The following is a 24294-nucleotide window of genomic DNA, read 5'->3' on the forward strand; positions in this document are numbered from 1 at the left end:
ATCCCTGAGAACAACGTTCTGAAGACCCGTTATCACTACGGCGAGGACTACAATTCGAAATTGCAGAACCGACTACAGCTACTCTGGGAACAATGCAGGGAAAAGAACAAGAAGACTTCACCCCAGTATGGCAGGATCAATGAGAGACAATTGAAAGCCGGAGACAGCATTTTGGTGCAACGACAACAACCCGAGAACAAGCTGGCTCCGAAGCTCAAAGGCCCGTTCAAAGTGCTCGAGATCAAAGGAAAGAACGTTCATTTCGCTGATGACAGGAAGATCATTAGAACAGCGCACAAAGACGAAGTGAGAGGACTGCCTGGCCCGAAGGTTGAAGACGGAATTGAGAGACACCAATGTGGGCAAGGACCACGAAGATCAAAAAGAATTGCTGAGAAGAAGGGAGAGCGAATTTGGTTTTCTTTTGTTTTGTATGTTTCCTTCTCTTATCAGAGGTTAGAGGGGTAGAGTCATGTAGTTCTCTCTGTAATTGTATAATTTCTATCTAATAAACCTTGTTATTATTAACCGCTACCGATGGCAACACATTATACATTTCACCAGATGTTTCATTTGAAAAACGCTTGTAACATTCAATTTCTGAATCTGACCAGTAACCAGGTACTACTTCAGTACTCAACAGATATGCAAAGGAAATGATGGAACTGAGAAGAAAGAGAAGAAGACAGGCTTTCCGTCCAAAAGAAACACTAGTAGCGGTGTTAGTTCTGGAAAAGGTACAGTACTTTTAATTGGATGTATTTTATTTTAATATTTTCTGAATTTCTGAATTTCTGAATTTCTGAATTTCTGAATTTCTGAATTTCTGAATTTCTGAATTTCTGAATTTCTGAATTTCTGAATTTCTGAATTTCTGAATTTCTGAATTTCTGAATTTCTGAATTTCTGAATTTCTGAATTTCTGAATTTCTGAATTTCTGAATTTCTGAATTTCTGAATTTCTGAATTTCTGAATTTCTGAATTTCTGAATTTCTGAATTTCTGAATTTCTGAATTTCTGAATTTCTGAATTTCTGAATTTCTGAATTTCTGAATTTCTGAATTTCTGAATTTCTAAAATTCCAGAAAACTATAAAATTCGAAAATTCTGAAGGCTGTTTTTTCATGTTCACCATTTTTTATATCTTATCTCTTTTTCCCATACACACATTCATCATAATTAATCCATCATAATTCTTGCGCATCCTTCTTCTTCTTCTTTGTCTTTTTCCCCCCTTGCAACGTCTGCCTTCTTATTCACACAGCCTTGCCAGGAGAGAGAGAGAGAGAGAGAGAGAGAGAGAGAGAGACTAAGGTCATCCTCACCCACTTATTTTAAACGAACACCCCACACCCTTTGGTCCACCAAACGGCCACCCTCGCTTGGCAGGCAGTGACGTCTCTTTTTTCCTTCCTCTTTTTTTTCCTCTTTTGTTGAGTTCATTTCTATTACTCAGCATAAAAAAATGGACGACGAGAACGACGATTCCATGGAAACCCAACTCGACGGTGAGGACTTGGGCCAGTCCATCACTGATGAAGGTTTCTTGGCACAAGTCCAACAACGACAGCAAGAAACCAGCGGAATGAATCAGATTCTGCAGTTGGTGGGTTTTTATGCTTTCAATTATGACCAAAATTATCTCGGTTCTTGCGGAAGATATCAAAAAATGTTTAACTAACAAACTGTTTATCATGATTTTTTCTAAATCTTATCAGTTGATCATTATTTGATATCTTTCACAGGAGATAAGATAAATTGGGTCAAAGTTACATAATAGGCAAAATTTTCAAAAAATTTTAGGTGACCGACATGGACGTTCAGGAGCCAGGAACATCGTCTTCAAGAAATGTGATGGAGTTCAGTGGAATCCAACAGGAGTTGAACAATATCGAGAAGGAGCATAATGAAGTGGTGAGTGTCTTTCTATCTGCGTCTCTCTTTTTCCGGGGTCGTCTGTTGGGACGTGTGTATTTGTGTATGCGCACGTCTTTCTAGGAAGACCTATAATCTCAAGAAGAAATAGGGGTAGAAACGAGGGTCCAACTACAAAAACTAAAATTCACAGACTTCAAACTGATAACCTACACCTTTTTTTGATTATGTGGGATGTACTCAAAAAATTCTAATTTACCGTATTTTCTCTAATAGAAACCAATTCAAACTTTCAACTTTGAGATCAATTGTCTCGGCTCCTGGGAGAGATATTGAAAATCTGTCAACTGATAAAATGTTGTTGAATCTATGATAAACATTTTATTAGTTTAAGATTTTAAATATCTTTTGAAAGAACCGAGATAATTGAGCTTAAAGTGTCCAAAAATGCACGGGCTACTGTTTACGAGAACATGATTTTTCAAAAAAAAAAAAAGAGAGAAGACGAATTTTCAAATATAAATTGATTTCTAATAATTTTGTATACATAATTTCGTCTGTTCTATGTTCAGCGGCATAAATCCTGCAAAACATGACCAATGCCTTTTTGCAAAATACTTTCCTACTCTGCGTCTCTTTGTCCCTTTCCTGTGTGTCGCGAGCACGTCTTCATTTGCATAGGCATATCTCAAGAAGGAGAAGAAATACAAAAAAGTAGTAAAAACATAAAAATGATAAGTTTTATAAACTACAAATTAGTAGTTAACATCTTTCTGATAGCTTTTATGCGTCGTGAGGTATACGCGTTTGAAACAAGGATCAGCGAAAAAATTCTAAAGTTTTCTATGTGCACTTTGAGCTCAATTATATCGGTTACTGTAAGAGGTACCAAAATGTTTTCAACTAATAAAACGTTTGTCCTAATGTCACCATCATTTTATTATTTGACCGTTTTTTGATGTCTCTTATTGAAACCGAGATAATATAACTCAAAGTTACCATTAACTGCTTCAGTGCCTTCCAAAACGTTTGCTTTGACCCCCAATATCTTGGTTTCTACAAGAGATATAACAAATGTGCAAACTGATAAATTATTTATCATAATATCAGCAATATTTTATCAGTTGAAAGATTTTCGATAGCTTTCACAGGGAACGAGCTGAATCGGGTTAAAGTAAAAACATAGGGACCCTTTCTTAACGGTCCGACTAGAAATGACTGCGTAGCTACGGATTCCGCAGAAACCCAAAAATATTGTTTTTGTCTTCACAAATATCGCTTAAAACGTCATCAACACCTCAAATCGTAACCCTTATCAACCATCTAATTTCAGCTCCAAAAACTCGAAGAAGCCTCGCGCTCCGAATCTGTCCATCAAGTTCCCGCGGCACTCACCAACATTTTCGGAACCTGGAGAGTGCTTCCGAACCAAGAAGTCCACCCATCAACCACAATCACCCCATACGCCCCAGCCTTCATGTACAAATACATGTGGTACAAATTGGATGGATTCAACCTCCATTCGGTGCTCTTCACTGGGCACAATCATCAAAAAAGTGTGGAGACGATTGGTTTGGAGACAAACGGGGACATCGAAGGGACCAGGAAGATGATGTACGTCGATAAGGATCGATTGGTCACTAGCCACCGAAGGCAATCCGATGGGATGGAGGTGATGAGAGTGGAAGTGTTTGTGGAGGATGAGAAGCTGTACTACATCTTCCAAAAGGATCAATATCGGTACATCCGACAGTATGAGAGAGCTTTTCAAAGGACCTAATTTTAAGAACATTTGTATTTTGATACGGGTCCTTTGCTGTGATTTTTCGTGTACTTAAACGTGTATAACTATGTCCAAAAATGTCGTAATAAATTCTCTCTTCGAATCTGTTTGACCAGATGTCCGCTTATCCAACAATCAAAAACCACTTTATAAAGCTTTAAAGCTTATTTACCTGGAATCAGCATACTATAATCAAAATCTCTCAAACCAAAACTCATATTATATTTATCATCTTCTTTCTTCTTTTTTCATTTTTCTGAAAAACAAAAAAAATGGTTTTTGTTCTCAATATTACCAACGATGATGATCCGATAGTTTTTGATTGTGATGATTCCTATAATCCATGGATCGAAATCGCGAAATATGTTATTCAGTTTATGTATCTCGTTCCAGGAGGTAGGTCAAGTTTAGGGCAAAACAAAGGATAGATGTTCATTGGTTAACTGATAGTCCGTCAGTCGTCCGTTCATTGTCCGCCATCTGTCTGTCTGTTGTAAGGCATCCGTTCGGTCGGGAAATTTAGCCGACCGACCGACTGCAGACTCAGCCGACCGGGCTGACCGATCAGTGCTGTGTACGCAAACACTCTCTGGCGCTTAGACGCGCAAATGCACGAATTCGACCGGCTGTCAGTTTTCCCTTCTTCGCCCATTCTCCGCCCGTTCTTCGCCCGTTCTTCGCCCGTTCTTCGTCTATTTTTCGTCCGTTTCTCGTCCGTTTTCCATTCGTTTCTCATCCATTTTTCGTCCGTTTTTTGTCCGTCATCTATCTGTCTGTTGTAAGGCATCTATTTGGTCGGGAAACTAGTGGCTGGTCGATCGACCGCCGACCGAGCTGACCGATCGCTGCTGAGTACGCAATCACTCTCTGGCACCTAAACGCGGAAACTAATTCGGTCGGCCATTTCTCGTCCACTTTTCGTCCGTTCATTGTCCGTTTTTCATCTGTTTTTCGTCCGTTTTTCGTCCGTTTCTCGTCAGTTCTTCGTCCGGCTCAAAGATGGGTGAGAAATGGCAAAACGGATCTCAAAATGATTGAAAAATGACTTTGAAATGGCTTAAAATACGGAATGATTTCATTTGGATCCTCTTCTCTATCATTCATTGTCCTTACAGGGAATTTATGTTGAATATAATATTAACCAGTCGGTTTGCGCCCCTTCGGGGCTGAACCTCCTCGCCTCCGGTTAGAGTACCCGTAATCTTATAAAAACGTTTCTACACGTTTATTCTGGACCTCGAAATTGGAAATTGTGAAATTCAGTGTATTAGGAATTAGAGATTTTAAGATACCGTATTTCCTCTGATAGAAGTCCATGAACTTCTATTTTTCAACTTCTTTTTCAAGGTGGACTTTCATTAGAGGGTCGGCTTCTGTTTCTCAGCAATATATTTTCAAAAAAACAGAAATTTGACAATTCGGAAGTTAAGAATTCTGAAATTCATTGAAAAATTCGAAACTTTCATTCTGCACTTCTAAATTCCAAAATTCTGAATTTATGCGATTCTGAGACTCAAAATTTGAAATTCAGGGTTGGTTGAAGCTCATGGGCTTCTATGTATTAGAGGGCGGTCTTCTATTTTTTCGAAACACTTTGCGGGTGGGTTTCTATGTATTAGAGGAAGTACAGTATTCAAAATTTACAGAACTTCTGTTGGAAATTCCGAAGTTCGAAAACTTCAATTTTGAAGATCTTGTTAGAGGTTTTTTAAATTTTGAAGTTCTGAGTCTAACTCTGAAATTAAAACTGTAAATAGATAAAAACATCATTGCTACCTGACAGTGTCCAAGAAGTTTTTCTCGTTTTTAACGTTGGAATCGGCTTGCTCTATAGATGTCCATTGCTGAAAAGTGGAAAAGTCATTGTTTCGAAAATTAGCGTATTTTATACTTACATTCGTCAAGCATCTTTCCTGGAGCAAACGCGAGCCTCGAATCAATCATTTTCGGTCATTTTGCTCACGAAAAGGTTAAGTGATACCTATAACAAAACCTGTGTTTCGAAGAATAAATTTGTGTTACAAACCTTTTTTCCTTGTAGAATCGTCTTTCGAAAAAAAAATCATTGTCAAAAATCAACATATTTGCCAGGAAAAGTGAGAGAAAACGGCAAAAATAGGTTTAAAATGCAAATAAATGATGCAAAAATATGATGGAAGAGGTAAGAGAAAGCTAGTCCCTCACAACTCGGCCATCCGGAACGGATCCGCTCGCGAATGGGCATGGGAGCTATCTCTCGACCTCCAGCTGCATCCGTATCCGGTCCGGTCGCGAACTCCGTATCCTGTCCGATTGCGAATGCTGAAAAAACGGATCCGTTCGCGAACTCAGATTCGCGAAACTGCCCGTAACGGACCCGTTACGGATATAAAACCTAGTGGACACCGAAACGGATCCGTTCGCATTTGACCTGTGATATAATTGATAAAGGGTTTGTGATGTGTTAAAACCTTTTTTGGATTTTAATAATTACATTTTTCAGATCGGATGGTAAGGAAAGAGGAGAACTAGGATCAAAATGTCCATCAGAGAGACCAGAGGGTGAGAGTGGTCTTTGTGAAGTTCCTTCTGGATCTGGAGTGTCAAAGAGTATTTTAATTGTTGTACTTGTCTTAGTATTGAATTTTACGTGAATTAATAAAGCTTTTATTGAATAAGAAAAATCAGGATTTAAAATTGTCAAGAAAAGTTTCTATGTCAAAAAGGGTAGCTGGATTCGGTGAAGGCAACCAACTCAGCGAGAAAACTTCTCCCGTCTTAAGATCCTTGAACTCCACTGTGCCATCTTCTTTGAAGTATTGAAGACAGCCGGGACCATTCTCTAAATACCATTTCTTGGCTTCCTCATGCATTTTCTTACGCCATTCTCTCAAAAATGCAACTTTGGAGCATTCAGGATTGATTTTCTGAATTTCGGTTTCGTTGGTGGGAAAATAGTAAACGTATCGCAAACGACTTCGTCTGACTTCTCGACGAATTTCCATTTGGAAAGGGGTGGTTAACTGTAACCTTCGGGTTCTTTAAATGCTTTATATAATAGGTCACTCACTTTCTCTCCTCTATCAATGAGATTCATCAAAGATCGTTTCTCGGGTGCACTGGATTTCAAATCATGAGGACAAACATCAATTCTCTGCTCCAAATGTGCTTTGTCAGCCATTGAATGAAAATGTGGAGACCTTCCTTTTGATTCGAAAATGTTCAATTCGACGACTTGATTCCAAAGGGACACACATTGACATTCAGCCTTCAATTGTTGGATTTGTTCGTACTGAATTTCCAGACTAGATAAAGTTTTTTCGAAGGTTCCTTCCTGAAAAAAATTGTTATGAACATCCTCAAGATGTGCCGCTGGATCCTTTGCGAGTTTCATCAGCTCACTACTTGTCAACATCATTCGTTTATATCTCAATCGACACTTTATGTTGTTCTCCTCGATTTCAAGTTTCCCTCTCAACAGGGTCTCCATTATTCCAGCAGCTGTTTCCAGAATCTTATCTCTTTGATTCATTCCATCACATGGCCACTTGACATATTCATCATGACCCTTATGGTGCTCCAAAATACAGTCAGAGCAAAAGTTAAATCTTGAGTCTGGATCATCCATTTCTCGTTTCAAAAGTGGTCCATGGAATTTGGGAGCCTTCGTTTGCTTAGAGCACAGATGGCATTGAATTGGGTTCTGGAAAAGTGTAAACTTGAAGTTTTGTTTATTTTTCCTAAAAGACCAAACCTTCACACCCTCATAATCCAAGATATTATCCATGTCTTTATTACCGTACTCCTTCGAAGCACAATCATCACAGACTGCATAATCAGCAAAATACATCCCAATGTATGGTCGAGAGAACTTGCAAGTTAGACAGACTTTCAAATTGGTACAATCGGAACATTTTGCGCAATAACCAAGAGATTGAATCTGAAAGAGGAATTATGAAAACACTCGAATAGTAGGCAACCAAACCGTTAACTTTGAACCCATATTTCTCTGGTCCTGCACAAGAAAGCAAAAAGTTGTCAACAGATAAAATGCTCATCGTATTATCACAAACATTTTATCAGTTGGCAAAGTTTTGATATCTTGCACAGGAACCGAGATACATAATCTCAAAGTTCGCTCTCACCTCTTTCCCATAATCCGATGATCCGTAGGCTATAGAATTTTCCAGTGTTGCCTTCATACTGGTTAGAATTTCGTACCACTTCCTGATCACATCGAACACATTTTTCTCATATTCTTTCCGAAATCCCAGTGCTCCATAGTTGATATTCCTTCCAATAAATGCCTCTTTTCGGAAACAAATTGGACATTTCATTTTTGGATCAGAATCCACGCAGACTTCACAAACCGAATGACCGCAGGTTCCAGAGACAGCTCGACAATTCTCGTCGTCTGAAGTTTTTGGATTGGAAGATAAGAAACAGTAAGAAAGAATTGTCACCGAATAAATTAGATTTCGTTCCATCTCGACAAGCATGACAAATCAAGGACTCCAGTTTAACCATTTTTGTTTCAAGTTATCAGTTTCATGAGAGAAAAAAGTAAAAGAACAAAGGAAAGAAAAATGTGGTGGAAGGGAGACAAAGGGTGAGGGAAAGAGAAAGAGATATTGGAATGAGGAATTGTTTAAAAAATGTGGCATCGACACCATAACCATCATTTTATTTAGAAAAATTGTTTTAAAAATAAATTAAAGGCGCACCAGTCATTTGTTTGAAGGCGTGGCAAATACCATGCCCTTTGATCTCGATTATTTCGGTTCCTATGGGAGATATAAAAAATGTGACAACTGATAAAAGATTTGTGATATTATGATAAAAATGTTATTAGTTGACAGATTTTTGATACCTTTTAAAGGAAGCGAGATAATTGAGCTCAAGTATAAGACCGGATTTTAATAGAGCAAACACGGTAGGTTGGGAAGGTAAACAGGGATACAAAGCAAAACTGGAATAAGTTAGAAAAAAAGTCTGATGAGTCTTAATGACCAGTTTGCAGCCGTACTCCATCGAGAATATCTTCGACTACCAGTTCCAGATTGAGTGGAGATTTTTGCTGAAATTTTTTTCTCGATTTTCTTCACGAGACTCAAGTATTCCACTCACATCCTCCCCTTTCTCAATAATCTCCATCAGTTCTTTCTTCTCATTCTCACTGGACTCATAGTGCCACGGACATCCTTCTGTCAAATCTTTATTCTTTTTAACCAATGAATCAAAATGAGGACAATTCCCAAAAACGTCAACGGCATTCGAATCCACTATATTCTTCCAAACTTTCACACATGCACACGTTTCATTCAATAGATGGTAGTCGTTATATTGTAACTCCAAGCAAGATATTTCTTTAGATATTTCTTTAGTGTGCTCTCCTGAAATCATTATACCGTAATAGAAGCTCACCCTATCTTTGATCCCAATTATCTCGGTTAATTCGAAAGATATAAAAAATCTGCCAATTGGTAAAATATTGGTGATGTTATGATAATCAATTCTTCAGTTGACCACATTTCGATGTCTTTTGAAGAAACCGAGATATTTGAGTTGAAAGTGGTGAGCTTCTATTAGAGAAAAATATGTATTTTTCTCGCAGAGAATTCCTTCAAACTAACCAAGCCGGCCATAAAGTGCCTGAATTACTTTCTCAGCGCTCGCCTGCATTCGCATATATCTCAACTCGCACTTTGTCTTGTCATGTGGCACGTGCAGTTTTTTCTTGAGCAGTTCGGAAAGTATTGGGATCGACGTCTCATTTCTAATCACTGGTACATCAAAATAGAAAAATGATTCTGTTTGAGGGGAAATTTTGAAGGTTCTGTGCTCCTGATGATCATTTAAAACACAATCCGCGCAAAGTTTGAAACTATCCATGTCCAGGTGTTCCATGTTCCATAAAATGTTGGATGAATTAGGGTCTTTACAGTATTCGCATTCTTCGGAACCCTGACAGCCTTTAAATTAAATTTTTAATAATGGTATTGCTGTAATACCTGACTAAGGAGTTTAAGTTCACCATTGATGTATTTAAATGAAGTTGCACAGTGAACACATATGGCATATTTGGACAGACGGCGAGTCTCTATGAGTTTTTTGGAAAAACATGTTTCACACATTCTCAACAACTCGTTTGCACCGCATTCGGAACAAAATCCGGAACTTGAATTCTGAAATGCTCGATTTTCCACTATCTCTCTATCTCTTTCTCTCTTTCTCTCTCTCTCTCTCTCTCTCTCTCTCTCTCTCTCTCCAGACACCCCGCTCACCGAGCTGTGCGTCGATTTCCGAATAATGTCAAACACATTTTTCTCATAGTTCTCGATTATGTCTGATGAACTAAAATTGATGGTTCCATTTTCAAATGCACCGTTTTTCTGGCACTTTGGACACTTTTGGTGGGGGTTTGATTTTGCGCAGGTTAAGCATATCGAATGACCACAGGAGCCTACAAATGCTCGCCGCGAATCGTTATCTGTAAAAGTTTATACGGATATAGAATCCTGATAATTGGAGCTAACCAAACAGTGTGATTTTATTATTGTCCGTTTTGCATGAATAGCAAATTAGCGATTCCAGATGGAGCATTTTTGGGTAAAAAATTAAACAAACGGAAGAGAAGGTTTAGGCTGAGGAAGGGGAAATATTGCGAAATTCGTATAGGAAGAGTGAAGAGAAAGAGACAACGACGGATGGAAAAGAAAATCAACATCAACAAGAAGAGAACGACTTGACTGTGAACAACAAAAAAGAATCGTAGTTATTTTAACTTCAATTATCTCGGTTCCTTATATTTCAAACCGATTTTATATGGTTTCAAACCGTTTACTTAGGTACCATATATCTCATTTTTGATAAAGGACTTGAAACAAATAGTGTCAACTGATGAAAAATAGATGATATTATAGTAAACAATTTATCAGTTGTCAAGCTTTTGATATCTTTCAGACGAATCGAACTAATTTTGTTGTCGACAAACAATATTGACGGCTTGAGAGGGCTTCTTTTTCAGCTTTTTCACCTTCATCGTTTATCACAACAATAGTTTCCAATGGTTCGGATGCCTGCCAATGAACTCTTGTGACGCCTTGTAAAGAGAGCAAAAAAGGTTTCTACTAATAAGGCAAATAATTCGAAGGGTGAAAAAACCGATTGAGTGGTAAAAAATAACTGATAATATCGAATTTTGTTCCCCCGCTTTTGTGTTTTTACGCCTAAATCGCTGTGTACTCTTTGCACCGCCGAATCGTTGCGCTTACGAATTACTGTAAACACTCTAATAGCATGACTTCCTAAAATTTGTACTTTGAGGCAAATTATCTCGGCTCTTTCAAAAAATGAGACAAAATTGTCAACGAATCAATTAATCATCATATTATCAGAAATATTTTATCAATTGACACAATTTTTATATTTGTCATAGGAACCGAGATAATCAATTTTTAGTTGGGAGCCCATTTTCATACACATCGCTTCGAAATGCGGGGGAGATCGATGCACATTGAGAAGATTCAATCTTTTGACATCTCTATAGACTTCCACACACTCACAAGTTTCTTCCAGCTGTTCAAGTTGATTGTACTGGTCTTCTAGGCAATCAATTATGCGTTTGACAAGATGTTCATGAAGAATAGGCGGTCCGATTATTTTAGATTCTGAATAAAGAACGTTTGCCAATGTTAAAACATGTATGAATGCACCTGGAGAGTTCTTTTTGGTATGCAATGAATAATAAAAATCTGTCCAATAAATAGCACATATCCCGTTGTGATTTAAGGTTATGGAATTCCATAAAATATTTTTTTCAATAAAAAATTGAACTTTTTAAAAAAATATTATATTAGTTTTCACTCTTGGAAGAATTTTCTTCTTTTTCTAGGACACTGGTGGCATGAAAACTGAAATTTCTCTTCGATTTTTCTTTGTTGCGTTCTCGCAGAGACCCCGCACATATGACACAAACACTTCTCACAGTGTCTATGTCTCTCACTATTTCTCTCTCGTTTGAGTGAGTATCCCTAGGTTTAGCAATTAAAAAACTGAGAAATTCTAAGACAGAAATGATCCATTTGGAAATCTGTGACACATGTGAACCCATTTCTATTCAAAGGAACTTGTTTGGTGAGTGATTACAAAGAAAGAATGGTACCTTAAATATAACATTTTTGATTGAAACAAAAAATAAATTCTAGAGGTGGAAAAAACTTCAAAATGATATAAAACTTTTGAGAATTCCGGTATTTTCTACTTTCAAACGATATGTAGGTGATCCTTTTAACACTACCTAGGGTGTAACTTTGAGCCAATTTATGTCGGTTCCTGTAAAAGATATCAAAAATCAGTTCACTAAAAAAAATGTTAGTGATAATATGATAAACATTTTATCAGTTGACCACTTTTTATCTTTTATAGGAAGCAAGATATATGGGGCTAAAGCTACTTTATTTTCACAGCATTGTTTATTGTAACAAGCTGCCAACTTTGAGACGAGATATGCTCGGTCCAAATTGCTGATACTGTTGCATTTTCAGACAATAAAGGCCGTCGAGCATGTGGCCCAGTGGCACAATGGAGATCAAGGATCTTAAGACGGGAGAAGTTTTCTCGCGAAACTTGTTGCCTCCAATAAATCCAGCTACCTTTCGTGAACCGAATACTTTACGAAATTCTAAACTCTGAAGTTTCTTGTTCAATAAAACTTTTTTAACTCGGGCTTACAACAAACACAAGTACAATTACCTATTACAATGATATGTGACCCTTCAAATCCTGAAAAAAACTTCCATTTCCCAGCCTGACATGTTGGTCCTAGTGCTCCGGTTTCCTCAATCTTCGCCGTAAACGCTCTAATAAGTGCCCACACTATATGTACAATTTGAGCTCAATTATCTCGGTTCATATGAGAGGTATCAAAAATCTGTCAACTGATAAAATATTGCTGATATTATGATAAACAATTTCTTAGTTGACAGAGTTTTGCTATCTTCTGAGTGAATCGAAATAATTGAGCTCACAGTTTTTGATGGCAAAAAACAAAAATGTCTTCTTCTTTTCGATTTTTCGTTGTTGCATTCTCGCGGAGACCCCGCACACATGACACAACCACACACACTCAACAGATACGTTTCTCATTTTTCTCCTTATGTCTATGTCTCTCACTCTCTCTTGTTTGAGCGAGTATACCTAGGCTTAGCAAGGAAAAACTGCTAAATTTGAAAAAAGAAAAAATGATCCATTTAGAATCCCTAATTTGTTATTCCTGTCAGACCAGTCATAATCAAAGGAACTTGTTTGGTGAGTGATAAAAGGTCAAGAAACGGTGGCATAGCTTTTTCAAAATTCAAGTTGATTTACTGAAAGAACACAAGTTCTACAAAATGATTTGAAACTTTTGAAATTTCTGGTATTTTCTGTTTTCCACTTGTTAATAATCGATGGAAAGGGCTCCCTTTTTAGCACCACCTAGGGTGTAACTTTGTGCCAATTTATCTCGGTTCCCGTGAGAGATATCCAAATTCTGTTAACTGATAAGCTATTAGTGATAATATAATAAGCATTTTTCAAACAGATGGCTGGTGTATATATATATAAACTAAAGCCCAGAAGGTTTAAACCCAGATGAGCGTAAACCGACAACAAATGGCAACCATAATTTCGCAACTTTGGCCAAATGTATCTCGGTTCTCGTGAAAGATATCTAGAAATTTTTAACAGCAGAAATGTTTGCCTTGATATCAGAAACATTTCATCAGTTGACAATGTTTTAATATCTCAAACTTGAAACAAGATAATTAGGCTCAAAAGAAGATCTTTTTAAGGAGTTTCTCAAATTTCAAAAGTAAAAATCCAAGTTTATTTAAACGTGTCGAAACAAAAATTAAAAACGAAACTCCGTGGCAAAAAATGCTTTGAGAGCAATTTAAAATTCTAAAAAAAAACGACTACGTGAATTGGCTTAGAAACCATTGACCTCTAGGAAAATAATATAAAAGAAGAAGGAAATGAAAGAAAGAATCAGTTCTCACCTTCTCTGGGCTTCAGAGAAGGTGACCCGGGGATCCTGGGTCCTAGGTCCTAGGTACTGGCTCTTGGATCCGGGTTACCTGGATCCGGGTGACCTGGATCCGGGTGACCTGAATCCGGGTGACCCTGATCGTGTTACCCGGATCCGGGTGGCCCTGACCGGGTAACCTGCATCCGGGTGACCTGGGTCCGGGTGACCTGGGTCCGGATGACCTGGATCCGGGTGACCTGGGTCCGGGTGACTCTGACCGAGAGACATGGATCCGGGTGACCCTGACCGGGTGACCTGGATCCGGGTGGCCCTGACCGGGTAACCTGGATCCGGGTGACCTGGATCCGGGTGACCTGGATCCGGGAGACCTGGATCCGGGTGACCTGTATCCGGGTGCTCTGGATCCGGGTTACCTGGGACCGGGTGCCCTGGATCCGAGTGACATGGGTCCGGGTGACCTAGACCTGGGTCCAGGTGACCCAGATCCGGGTGACCCAGATCCGGGTGATCTGGATCCGGGTGACCTAGACCCGGGTGACCTAGATCCGGGGTCCGGGGGACCTGGGCTTTTTGATATCTTTCATAGAAATAGGAAAAAGATATACTCGCTGAAAGTTGACTTTGTTTGATTTTCAGACGATAAAGACCGTCGAGCAATAGTGGGAACATGTGGCCACTCAATTTGTCTCACTTGCTCAATATCCGATGAAAATCGAGACTGTCCAATTTGCACAAAACCCAATGCATTTATCCATAGAACCGTTAACTATGAAGCAATGACTCAGATGGAGTATTATAGGACAAATGCGTTCACAACGTTCAGAAAGTGGTGGGAGACATTGGTGAGTCTTTGTGCCCTGTGGAGCGCATTTACCGACGCAATTTGAGCTGAACTATCTCAGTTCCTTCAGAAGATATCAAAATCTTGTTAACTGATAAAATATTAATCATAATATCAGCCATATTTTATCAGTTGACCACTTTTTTATATCTGTTACAGGAACCGAGAAAAATTTGCTCAAAGTTGATATACCGAAAAGCTCTAATAGAATTTTACCCAAACTTTGAGCTCAATTATCTCGGTTCTTATGATAGATATCAAAAAGCTGTCAACTGATAAAATGTTGGCCATATCATGATAAATATCAGCCATATTTTATCAGTTGACAACTTTTTTATATCTTGCATAGGAACCGAGATAATGAGCTTCTAATAAAGAAAAGACGGTATCTTCGAATTCCAGGCAACCGGAGTCGGCGTATGCTCCACGTGTGCTTCCATTGAGAACTTGAGAATTTGCCTGACTTGTCAGAAGGCTCAGAATCTCAAGGACCAAAATCTCTCAAAAGATGTCATGTGTCCTCCATGTGCTGATAATATGATGAGACGAACAGCAGGAGATGGATATGTTCATCAGTGTGATTCAACACCAGTTTTGCAATTGATAAGGGTAATTATCACTTTCTCACGATCCCTCGATTTCCAGAATTCTTTCAGAACCCCTCACATTGTTATAAATGCGGAGAGGACACTGACGATCCTCGAATCTGTGAGAAGTGCTTCCATGTTAGGACAATGAATGTCAATGTAGACACTTTTTCGGTTTGTGCGGATTGTATTCTGGAGCATCATGGTGGACACCAAACCACCAAGGCCGTGGAAGAGTATGGTATTAGACATTGTACAGTGGATATCATTAATAAGCTGTTGTTAATCAAATTGGATTGCTTGACGGATAAAAAATGCAAGTTAAGAAAGATGCGGTTAGATCTGATAGGCAGGGATGCTATTTATTGGGCAAGCCTTCATTATCCATTGTATACCGAAGAGAATTGTCCAGGTACTTTATACCACAAATTGGAAAACTGGCAAATGCGCTCTATTCAGAACCCAAGCTTATCGGACGGCCTATTATCAAGGAAAAGGTGATCGAACGCATAATTGATTGCCTAGAAGACCAATATAACCAACTAGAGGAGCTGAAAGAGATTTGTGGTTGTGTGGAAGTTTATAGAGATGTGGAAAGGCTGAATTTATTTGATTGGCATGAATGTTGTCCACATTTAAGAGCTATGACTATGAAACCGGACACTGATGTAAAAATTGATAGGTGTCCGTTTGACTTGGAGTCTAGCCAAGAGTGGAGGAGACAACTTTTGGAAATTATTGAACGGAATGAAGTGGTAGGTTGTAGAAGCCTACCCTTCAGTTCGAGCTTAATTATCTCGGTTCCCACAAGAGATATTAAAAATCTCTCAACTGATAAAACGTTCAGTATGTTATCAGCAATATTTTATCAATTGACAGATTTTTGATATCTCTCGTAGGAACCGAGATAATTGAGCTCAAACTTGACAGTGTGGCTCCAAAAGACTGTCTCGAAATCGTCAACTTCAAGCTCAATCTAGGTTCCTCTGAAAGATATCAAAAATCTGTCAACTGATAAAAAGTTTATCATCTTATCAGCAACATTTAATCAGTTGACAAATTTTTGATTTCTCTCACAGGAACCGAGATAATTGACTCTTATTAGAGCAGCAGGAGTAATTAGGGTTAATTTTCAGGCCACCGAACCGTTGGAAAGTATTTATGTGATGCGGGAGGCGAATTAAACAAAATATGGATAATTCGAAACTGGTTTTTTGAAAATAAATTGAATGTGTATACTTTTGGTTGAATTTGGAGTACAGAAAATAGTCTCAAAATACCGTAAACCCTCTAATAGAACGACACCCAGCCTCTTCAACTTTGAGGTCATATATCTCGGTTCCTTCAGAAGATATCAAAATCTTGTTAACTGATAAAATATTGCTGATATCATAATAAACAATTTGTTAGTTTATCACTTTTTGATATCTGTTATAGAAACTGAGATTTATGCCCTCAAAGCGGAAAGTTAGGGGTGGCGTTCTATTAGAGTGTTTATGGTATATTTTCTGGTCTATTTTTTCGATTTTTCGACGAATTTCATTTTAAAAAAATGCATGAAAACAATAAAAATCATTGAAAAGTCGATAAAATTCATCGAAGAATCCGAAAATTAGGCCAAAAAAGTTATGATTTTTTTTCGATTTTCCAGAATGGTAATTTTTATAGATTTCCAGGCATTTAATTATGATTTTTATCGATTTTTAGCCATTTTTAAAGCTTAAAACCGGCCAAATTGGCTGAAAACTGACGACCGCCGCGCCGACACGCGACGCGCTCAAACTTGGCTCGTGCCAAATTTCAAATTGAAGTTCTTCCACGATGCCTTGTTCCGATAAAATGACTCAAACAAAAAACTACCAATTTATTAACAAAACTATAAATTACAAAAAGTACTAAATACAAAAATAAATCCCTAATTCTCCTCCGGAATCGGTTTCAGCTTGATCTCCTCCTCCTGAATGGCTCGATTCGAGAGTTTTGGCAAATCTCGGCAAATTATTGAAATCCGTCGGTCCCGGGGCACTTTTTGTCCCTGCCATACACTTTCCGTCTCGTCGAGCACTTCGTGGGTGAAGTCGTAGCGGCCGGGACCGCTGGAAACGGAAAATATTGATTTTTTTCTAGAATTTTCGATTAGTTATCGTTCAATTAGACGTAATTACAAGATAATTAGTGAAACTACGGAGATAATCATTTGAAATTTTGAAAAAAAAAGTCGGAAAATTCGAAAAAATTTTCGGAACAAATTTTTCAAAAAATTTATTTTTTCGATTTTTCGAAATTTGACTATTTTCTTCTAATTACATTTTAATTCCTCACCCCAATCGATACAAACTCCTTCTTGGCATCAGCAGGTCCACCACCAGCTCGTCCTTCTGGTCCTTATGCCGGAGCCGCATGATGGCGTCGGAGAGCAAGGAGACACCGGTGATGACGTCGCCGCAGTACTGGAATATTGATTTTATCGATTTTTCAGCAAATAAAAATTTTTTTGAAAATTGAAAATTTAAAAAAAAAATTTTTTTTCGAAAATTTTTAAAAATTCAAACTTTTTCGATTTCTCACCCGAATCGAGTCAATGTGCGGTTTGATGACACCGTCTTTGTGCAAATCCAGAATGTGCACGTACGTCAAGTGCTCCGTATTGGCTCCGAACGATTCGGAGCGAATTCTGGAGATGACGTCGAGATTCTCGTCTCGCCATTTCCGTTGCTCACGCTCACGGTACAGGTGAATCGCCTGGAAATTTTTAGAAGACGTCAATTTAGAATTTTTTTCGAAAAAATTTGAAAAATCCAAAAAATTTTTTTTGAAAATTTTGAAAAATTCGAAAAAACTTTTTTTCAAATTTTTCAGAAGACGTCACGTCTTCTAAATTTCCCTTCACATCATCCTGACGTCAGAATTCGAAACTTTTTGAAAAAAAAAATTTTTTTGAAGTTTTTTTTCCAAATTTTTCAGATGACGTGAGGTCTTCTGAATCCTCACATCATCCCAATGACTCTTCTCGTATCGAAGCCGTTTCATATGCGGTTCCACCTCGGTTAGCAGCGATTTTTCCTCGGCTTCAGTGATGAAGTCTCTGAATTTTTGATATTTGGCTAATTTTCAGTTCTTTAGACTAATTTTAGGCTTTAAAATCGAGAAGCAACTATTTTCAGCACGATTTGACCTCCAAAATGCTGAAAATCCTACTTAAAAAAGACTAAAAAACATTTTTCCAGCGGCGGGAGTCGAACCCACGACTTCAACCCAGTAGGCAGCCGCTTTGCCGGCTGCGCCAAATCTATCAAACTAAGGAAAGCTCACTTTTTCACATAACAAGCCTGCACGATTTCCTCCGCGAGCGCCGCCGGCCACTTTTGAATATTGTGGAACAGAATTAGGCTTTTTTGAAGCGCCCGTCGCGAAATTTGCATTTCTTCTAGAAAAATCGATATTGGCGGTTCTGAAATTTCTCTGAAAATCTATCTATGGCAATAACCGATGATTTTAAACCTAAAAAATACAAAATCACAGTGATTTTATTGTCATTTTTAGGGGAAAATTATGCATGCAATCACTAAAAAATAGACATTTTGAGCATTTTTGGGGGCATTTTTCGGGGGGAAAAAAAAGAGATTTTTTAGTATTTACAATCGATTTTTCAGGGGGGGGGGCGGACCAGTCACAGAAAAAATTACATTTTTAGAGAAAAAAAAATAAATGTACAAGAATTGGAAAAGGTACGGGGGGTCAGAAAAACATTTGAGATTTTTAGCTGGGAAAAAATTGACAAAATGATAAAAAAGAGATAAAAAAGAGAAATCTATTGGATCTTCTTCGGTGGTGCTTCCAGCGCTTCGGCCAACTTCTTCATGTCGGAAAGCGAGCGTTTCAGCTCTTCACGGAACTCGCGGGAGCTCTGAAAATTGAGAAAAATACGATTTTCCAACATTAAAAATATTTTTTAAAGCAGTAGATTTTTAATAGAACCGTTTTTAAAGCCAAAAAAGGCAGAAAAAAAAATCTAAAAATCGCCAAAAAACGCGAAAAATTGAGATGGAAGAGAAAATTCCAAAACTCGGCCATGAGCGAAAAAGTTCGGCCAGGTGAATTTTCAGCGATTTTATATTCTTTTGTAAACAATTTTAGGTTATAAAACGTGAAAAATCAGTTTTAGATGAATTTTGAAGGCGAAAATCGCTAAAATTGAGTTGGAAGAGGAAATCCCAAAACTCGGCCACGAGCGAAAAAGTTCGGCCAGGTGGATTTTAAGCGATTTTCGACAGTTTTCAGAGCGTGTTAGTTCGACTTTTAGCGATTTTCGATGTATTCGAAGGTCCAAAACGGGAAAAAGCAATTTTTTCGACAGATTTTTAGCGATTTTTGACAATTTTTGAGAGTTCTGGGACGAATTTCAGGTTTCCAGATAGATTTTTTAGATTTTTCAGATTTTCCAAAACAAAACACTTACCGTGTTATCCGCTGATCGCTTACTGGAGATATGGAACGACAGCGTGTTTTCACCAGCGACAATATACGACACACCGTATCCTCTATCGGCTACAGGTCCGAATCCACCTCCAGCGGTGATCAATCTCAAACGAACGTCATTTGAAAGCCCCTTGGCATCGGCTTCACACTGATTCATCGGGGTTTGGGACGTCGAGAGCAGATAGGTCGGCGGGAAAATGTTGTCGAAGAATGGAGACTCCTCCTCGAGGTATCTCTTGATGACGTACAGAGCGAAGAGGTGACGATCGACTCCCTGGCCACACATGGCGTCACGATAGAGCTCTTGATGCTTGTCACAGGCTTTGCGGAGGAGTTGAAGACGTTCCTGGGGGGTCTTGGAGGCGTCGAGCATGGAGCGAACGAAGTCGGAGGATTGGACGGTGCAGGAGCGAACGGTTTCAGTACGTCCTTCACGGAAGAGGCGGGTCATCGAGGCTTCGTAGGTTAGCGAGAATTTGTTTTGGTTCTGAAAAAATTAAAAGGGTGAGTTTGGAGAACTGAGGCGTAAGGGTTTTATTTGGTCGGTCGAAAGTCGGCGGCCGGTCTGCGGTCGCCGATTTCGACCAACCGAAATCGAAGCCATATTGAGGTGGATTTTTTTTTTGAAATTCGAATTTTTTTAGATTCTTAAGATTCTCAAGATTTTCTGGAATTCTCGAATTTTGAAATTTTCTGCAATTCTCAGGATTTTCCGGATTTTTTCGATGTTTCAGATTTTTTGAATTTTCAGGATATTTTTCAGAAATGGTCTAGGACTGGGTTCAATGGTCCGAAAATGACTAAAAATAGTCGAAAAATGGCGCGGACGGTCCATTTTCGACGAGAAATAGTCCGAAATCAGCTCGAATGGTCTAAAAAAGTGACTAAAATGCCTCGTATAGTCTAAAAATGAATAAAAACGGTCCAAATGGACCAAAAGTGGTCCGCATGGTATGAATGGTCTAAAAACAGCTAAAAAAAGGCTAAAAATACACAAAAATGGTCCAAAATTGGTCCGAACAATCCGAAATGAATAAAAATGGTCTAAAAATGCTCAAGAATAATACAAATAGCCAGAACCAGACAAGAAATCGCCGAAAAATGTCGTTAAAGTAGCCCAACTGGTCCAAAACTGGTCTTAAAATCAGCTTTAAAACTAAAATGGTATAAAAAGGCCCATAATGGCCATTTTCAGAAAAATAAACATCCTACAAACCAACCTTAAAATAAGTATACTGCAACGTCATCTGAAGGAACGCATCCGGCGACACCTTCAACTTCTTGGCAAATCCTTTACCGTAATCCGTCCAAACCAACAGCGACATCTCAACATCAGCAATCAACGCGTTCGCCACCTCCATCGATTTTCGAATCTGTTCTAGAGCAGGGCTGGGAATGTCCCATTTGAGTCTTTCCGGGGTCAGTTTCTCCTTGGCCTCTCCTTTGCACCGTCCATCAGCGTCATATCCAATGAATACAATATCCTGAAGCAAGGACCATTCCGTAAAGTGTGCCATCACCGCAGCGTCGCCCCAAGAGTGTTCCGTATTGATTCCAACATGTCCATTCTTTGAAATAATCAGGTTGAATGACTTATCAAACCAACGATCGTGAGCCTTTCCATGGAGCAAGTTATGCGCCCAGTGGTCCAACTTTGATGGATCTTCCGGGTCGTAATGGGTCTCCTCGTCGTCCAGAATCACCACGAAGGCGGCTCGCTCAATATCGTTAAGAGACGTCTTGTTAACTCCACTTCTAAAGTGTGCCCTGCGAGTCTTGGCCCAATCCGCACGCTCTCCAGCTGTCAACGAAGCCAAATGCATTTCTCCTTCTGATGGCTCATAGGAATGCGCTAGAATCGTATCATATTGATGTTGGAGTTCACAAGCCTCCAGAAGACGTTTTCCATTGTGAACGATGAGTTTGAACCAGACACCTCTACAGTAGACAGCCACGTGCTTGGCATCATCCCAATGAAGAAGACGATCCACTTTTTCTCCAGGCACCCGACACGTATTGAATAGCCGCTCGTATTGCATCGTACAGAATGGAACCTTAGTCCTTGGAGAGATGGAAAACGGCGAGACCTCTTGACGATCAACCATTCTCCGGAATTGAAGAGAGGTGTACGTCAGATTGGCAGCTCTCGACGCCTGATTCGTTGTTGGATGCTCGTTGAGGGTGTCGAATCCGTAGTAGTTGGAATTGATCATAATTGGCGATCGCTGACGCATGTAGACGAACTCCTCCCACCAATCGGTGACGTAGTTCGAGGAGAACCACGACTTCAGGGTAAGATAGCGTTGGAGACGTCGTCCGACTCCCTTTCGGAAGCGTTCCGAGAGGAATTCCAGCTCTTGGTACTCTTCGTCGTTGAGGATCGGCTTCATGGAGAGGAGGTGCTGAAAAATGAGGGGATTAGGGTCTGAAATCGTCTAAAAACGTGCTGAATTGGTATCATTCAGGTCATGACCTAGTTTTTTCTAGGTCACGACTCAGGTTTTCTAGGTCATGATCTAGATTTTTCTGATTAGATTTTTTGAATGACCTGAATGACCCAAAAATAGACCTGCACCAAATCGACATCAGATGGTCCAGAATCCTTTAAATCCCTATTTCACTGCAATGGCGAGACATGTAACGGTCTAAACGACTCAAGTCGGTCTAGAATCATCTAGAATGTGATTTGAAGGTTTTCCGACAATCCAGAAGCGCTCAAATCGACCTAGAACATCCCAGAAACCCCAATAATCCTCACCTTTCTAACAGTGTCATCCAATTTCGGCAGTGGAAGACGTGGCAGGGCTCCTTGAAACGAGTGAAGCATTGGTCCGGCTTTGGAGATGATATGAAGCACGCCCAACCAGAGTTTCGTGGCTTTTGACACTGGTTTTCCAGGCGACTCGTACATCCAACCCTTGTATTCCAGAAGGGTCTTGATCGAGAGACGGAGAAGTTGAACGAAGATGAGCCAGAGGAGAGCGCCAGCGACGGCGATAGAGATGCTTTGGCCCAGGTAGCCGTCTCTGGAAGGTAACGTTAATATTGACTATGCTGTGAGCTGGCTTTGTAGAAGGCGTTAAAGTTCCTACGCCTTCTAGAAGACCTATTTAGCCTACTAGAAGCTTTTCCTATGCACTTTGAGCTCAATTATCTCGGTTCCTATGAGAGCTACAAGAAATCTGTCAACTGATAAAATGTTGGTGATAATTTGATAAATATTTTATCAGTTGAAACTTGTCGCATATCTCTCATAGTAACCGAGATATTTGAGCTCAAAGTGGACGTAAAGAGGATGGATGTACATTCGAAGCGTCTAGAAAACTCACCCAAAGACATAATGCACAATATAATTCTGGATAAACGGAAATATTCCAAAACTCAGGTCATGCTTGATGACCGAGAACACTGCCACAGCTCCTACGACCAATCCAAGGGTCCAGGAGTTCGCCGGGAACATTCCGTTCATGAAATCGTTCCTGAATCGGCCAGTACGTCTTTTATAAGACCTGGAGATTCCATGCCAAATGTCTCGGAGCAGCTCCTGGTCGTAGCTCACGGAGACGCCGTCGTGAGTGACTGAAAAATTGGATTATAAGGATATTGGTTTGAAAAAGGGCCAAAAAAAGCAATTTTCCGGTCATTTTGGCCTTTTCTGGCCGCAAAAACTCACCGGCAAAGGAGAGAGCTGCAGCACTGCGTGCCTCAGCCATGGCTCTTTTTCAATCCCTTCTTTTCCAGCGAAAATTTGAAATTTTCCTTATCGATTAGTGATGATGGCACCAGTTGTTAGTGATGAAGATCGCGTCCCGTATTTTAATGACCCTGAAAATTGGAGAAATGTTGATTAGGAGGGTAATTAAGAGGTAATTGACGAGAAAAGTGAGACGAAAAAAGGAGCAGAGTAAAATCGCTAGCTGGAACATTCTAGAAGCATTTTGGAGCATCGAGAGCCTGTTACAGTAGTCTAGGACGGCTCCGAATAGCTACAGAAGCTTTGAACTCTTAGAAAAGCGTCTAGAACCTTCTAGAACCTTCGACACACTCTAAAAAGCTTCTAGAACTTTCTGGAATGTTCAGAATGGTTAAAACTGGCGATGCCTGTCAGAAGCTGTCTAGGCGCTTCTGGAGCCTTCTAGAACCTCTGGACCCACCAAAAAGGACTTCTGGAATCACTCCGGAAGCTTCTGGAACCTTCAGAATCTAACAGAGAGCATTCTGAAGCATTTCTAAGGCCCTAGAACCATAAAAAATCTCCTTCTGGACCCATTTTGAACGTCCAGAGTGCCCAAAACCCCTGTCAGCAGCTGTCTAGGCACTTCTGGAACATTCTAGATCGGTCCAGAGCTATTAAAGTGCTTGGAAATCTTCTGGAACCGGCTGGAACCGCCTAGAACCCTATATGACCTCTTGGGACTTTCTAGAACCCGTCTCGACTCACTGGGCGCCTTTGGGATCGTCTAAAACTCTCTGGAACCCTTTAGAAACATCTAGAACCCTCCACGACCCTCTACGTTCCTCTAGAACCGTCTAGAACCTTCTAAAACCCACTGGGACCCACAGGAACCCTCTGGACGCTTCGAGAAAGCTCTAGACCCGCCTAGAATCGTCTGGATTCTTTCAGAAACCTCTCCGACCCACTGGACCCCTTTGGAACCCAATGGAAACGCCTAGAAATCGCTAAAATCGCTGATAATACCTTCAAAAACTGGCGAACTT

The 24294-nt window shown here is 39.6% G+C and overlaps 9 protein-coding genes across 9 annotated transcripts in view; 4 read left to right on the plus strand and 5 right to left on the minus strand.

Moving 5' to 3' along the window:
• Positions 1-468, plus strand: part of CBG07878 — a gene marked incomplete at both ends in the record, with an annotated part of 1790 nt that extends 1322 nt beyond the window's left edge. The window contains one exon of the mRNA XM_045242999.1: positions 67-468. Coding sequence (XP_045093597.1) covers positions 67-468 — 402 coding nt within the window. The remainder of the gene's footprint in view (positions 1-66) is intronic.
• Positions 469-1466: 998 nt separating this feature from the next.
• CBG25719 lies at positions 1467-3656 on the plus strand (the record flags this gene model as incomplete). Its single annotated transcript, XM_045243000.1, has 3 exons — positions 1467-1607; positions 1805-1915; positions 3210-3656. The coding sequence occupies 3 exons, from the start codon at positions 1467-1469 to the stop codon at positions 3654-3656; spliced, it is 699 nt and encodes a 232-aa protein (XP_045098729.1).
• A 275-nt stretch (positions 3657-3931) lies between these two features.
• Positions 3932-6292, plus strand: CBG25720 (the record flags this gene model as incomplete). Its single annotated transcript, XM_045243001.1, is given in 4 exon segments — positions 3932-4045; positions 4060-4108; positions 5443-5452; positions 6142-6292. 4 exon segments carry the CDS (start codon positions 3932-3934, stop codon positions 6290-6292), a joined length of 324 nt encoding a protein of 107 aa, XP_045098730.1.
• Positions 6293-6322: 30 nt separating this feature from the next.
• CBG07881 lies at positions 6323-8125 on the minus strand (the record flags this gene model as incomplete). The annotated part of the gene is made up of 4 exons (XM_002631858.1): positions 6323-6661; positions 6709-7341; positions 7393-7578; positions 7784-8125. The coding sequence occupies 4 exons, from the start codon at positions 8123-8125 to the stop codon at positions 6323-6325; spliced, it is 1500 nt and encodes a 499-aa protein (XP_002631904.1).
• A 515-nt stretch (positions 8126-8640) lies between these two features.
• CBG07882 lies at positions 8641-10241 on the minus strand (the record flags this gene model as incomplete). The annotated part of the gene is made up of 5 exons (XM_002631859.1): positions 8641-8715; positions 8766-9031; positions 9272-9610; positions 9673-10128; positions 10175-10241. The coding sequence occupies 5 exons, from the start codon at positions 10239-10241 to the stop codon at positions 8641-8643; spliced, it is 1203 nt and encodes a 400-aa protein (XP_002631905.1).
• A 1472-nt stretch (positions 10242-11713) lies between these two features.
• Positions 11714-16280, plus strand: CBG07884 (the record flags this gene model as incomplete). The annotated part of the gene is made up of 6 exons (XM_045243002.1): positions 11714-11732; positions 14305-14510; positions 14912-15118; positions 15166-15508; positions 15556-15851; positions 16233-16280. 6 exons carry the CDS (start codon positions 11714-11716, stop codon positions 16278-16280), a joined length of 1119 nt encoding a protein of 372 aa, XP_045093598.1.
• Positions 13753-14337, minus strand: CBG07883 (the record flags this gene model as incomplete). Its single annotated transcript, XM_002631860.1, has 1 exon — positions 13753-14337. The coding sequence occupies one exon, from the start codon at positions 14335-14337 to the stop codon at positions 13753-13755; it is 585 nt and encodes a 194-aa protein (XP_002631906.1).
• Positions 16281-17011: 731 nt separating the features above from the next.
• On the minus strand, positions 17012-18518 carry CBG07885 (the record flags this gene model as incomplete). Its single annotated transcript, XM_002631862.1, has 5 exons — positions 17012-17192; positions 17419-17546; positions 17665-17838; positions 18088-18181; positions 18409-18518. 5 exons carry the CDS (start codon positions 18516-18518, stop codon positions 17012-17014), a joined length of 687 nt encoding a protein of 228 aa, XP_002631908.1.
• A 389-nt stretch (positions 18519-18907) lies between these two features.
• Positions 18908-23288, minus strand: Cbr-cpt-1 (the record flags this gene model as incomplete). Its single annotated transcript, XM_045243003.1, has 6 exons — positions 18908-19003; positions 19550-20062; positions 20796-21977; positions 22334-22601; positions 22905-23154; positions 23249-23288. 6 exons carry the CDS (start codon positions 23286-23288, stop codon positions 18908-18910), a joined length of 2349 nt encoding a protein of 782 aa, XP_045093599.1.
• Positions 23289-24294: the final 1006 nt, after the last annotated feature.

The sequence above is a fragment of the Caenorhabditis briggsae genome (assembly GCF_000004555.2).
Source record: "Caenorhabditis briggsae complete genome, chrII, whole genome shotgun sequence".
NCBI lineage: Eukaryota > Metazoa > Nematoda > Chromadorea > Rhabditida > Rhabditidae > Caenorhabditis > Caenorhabditis briggsae.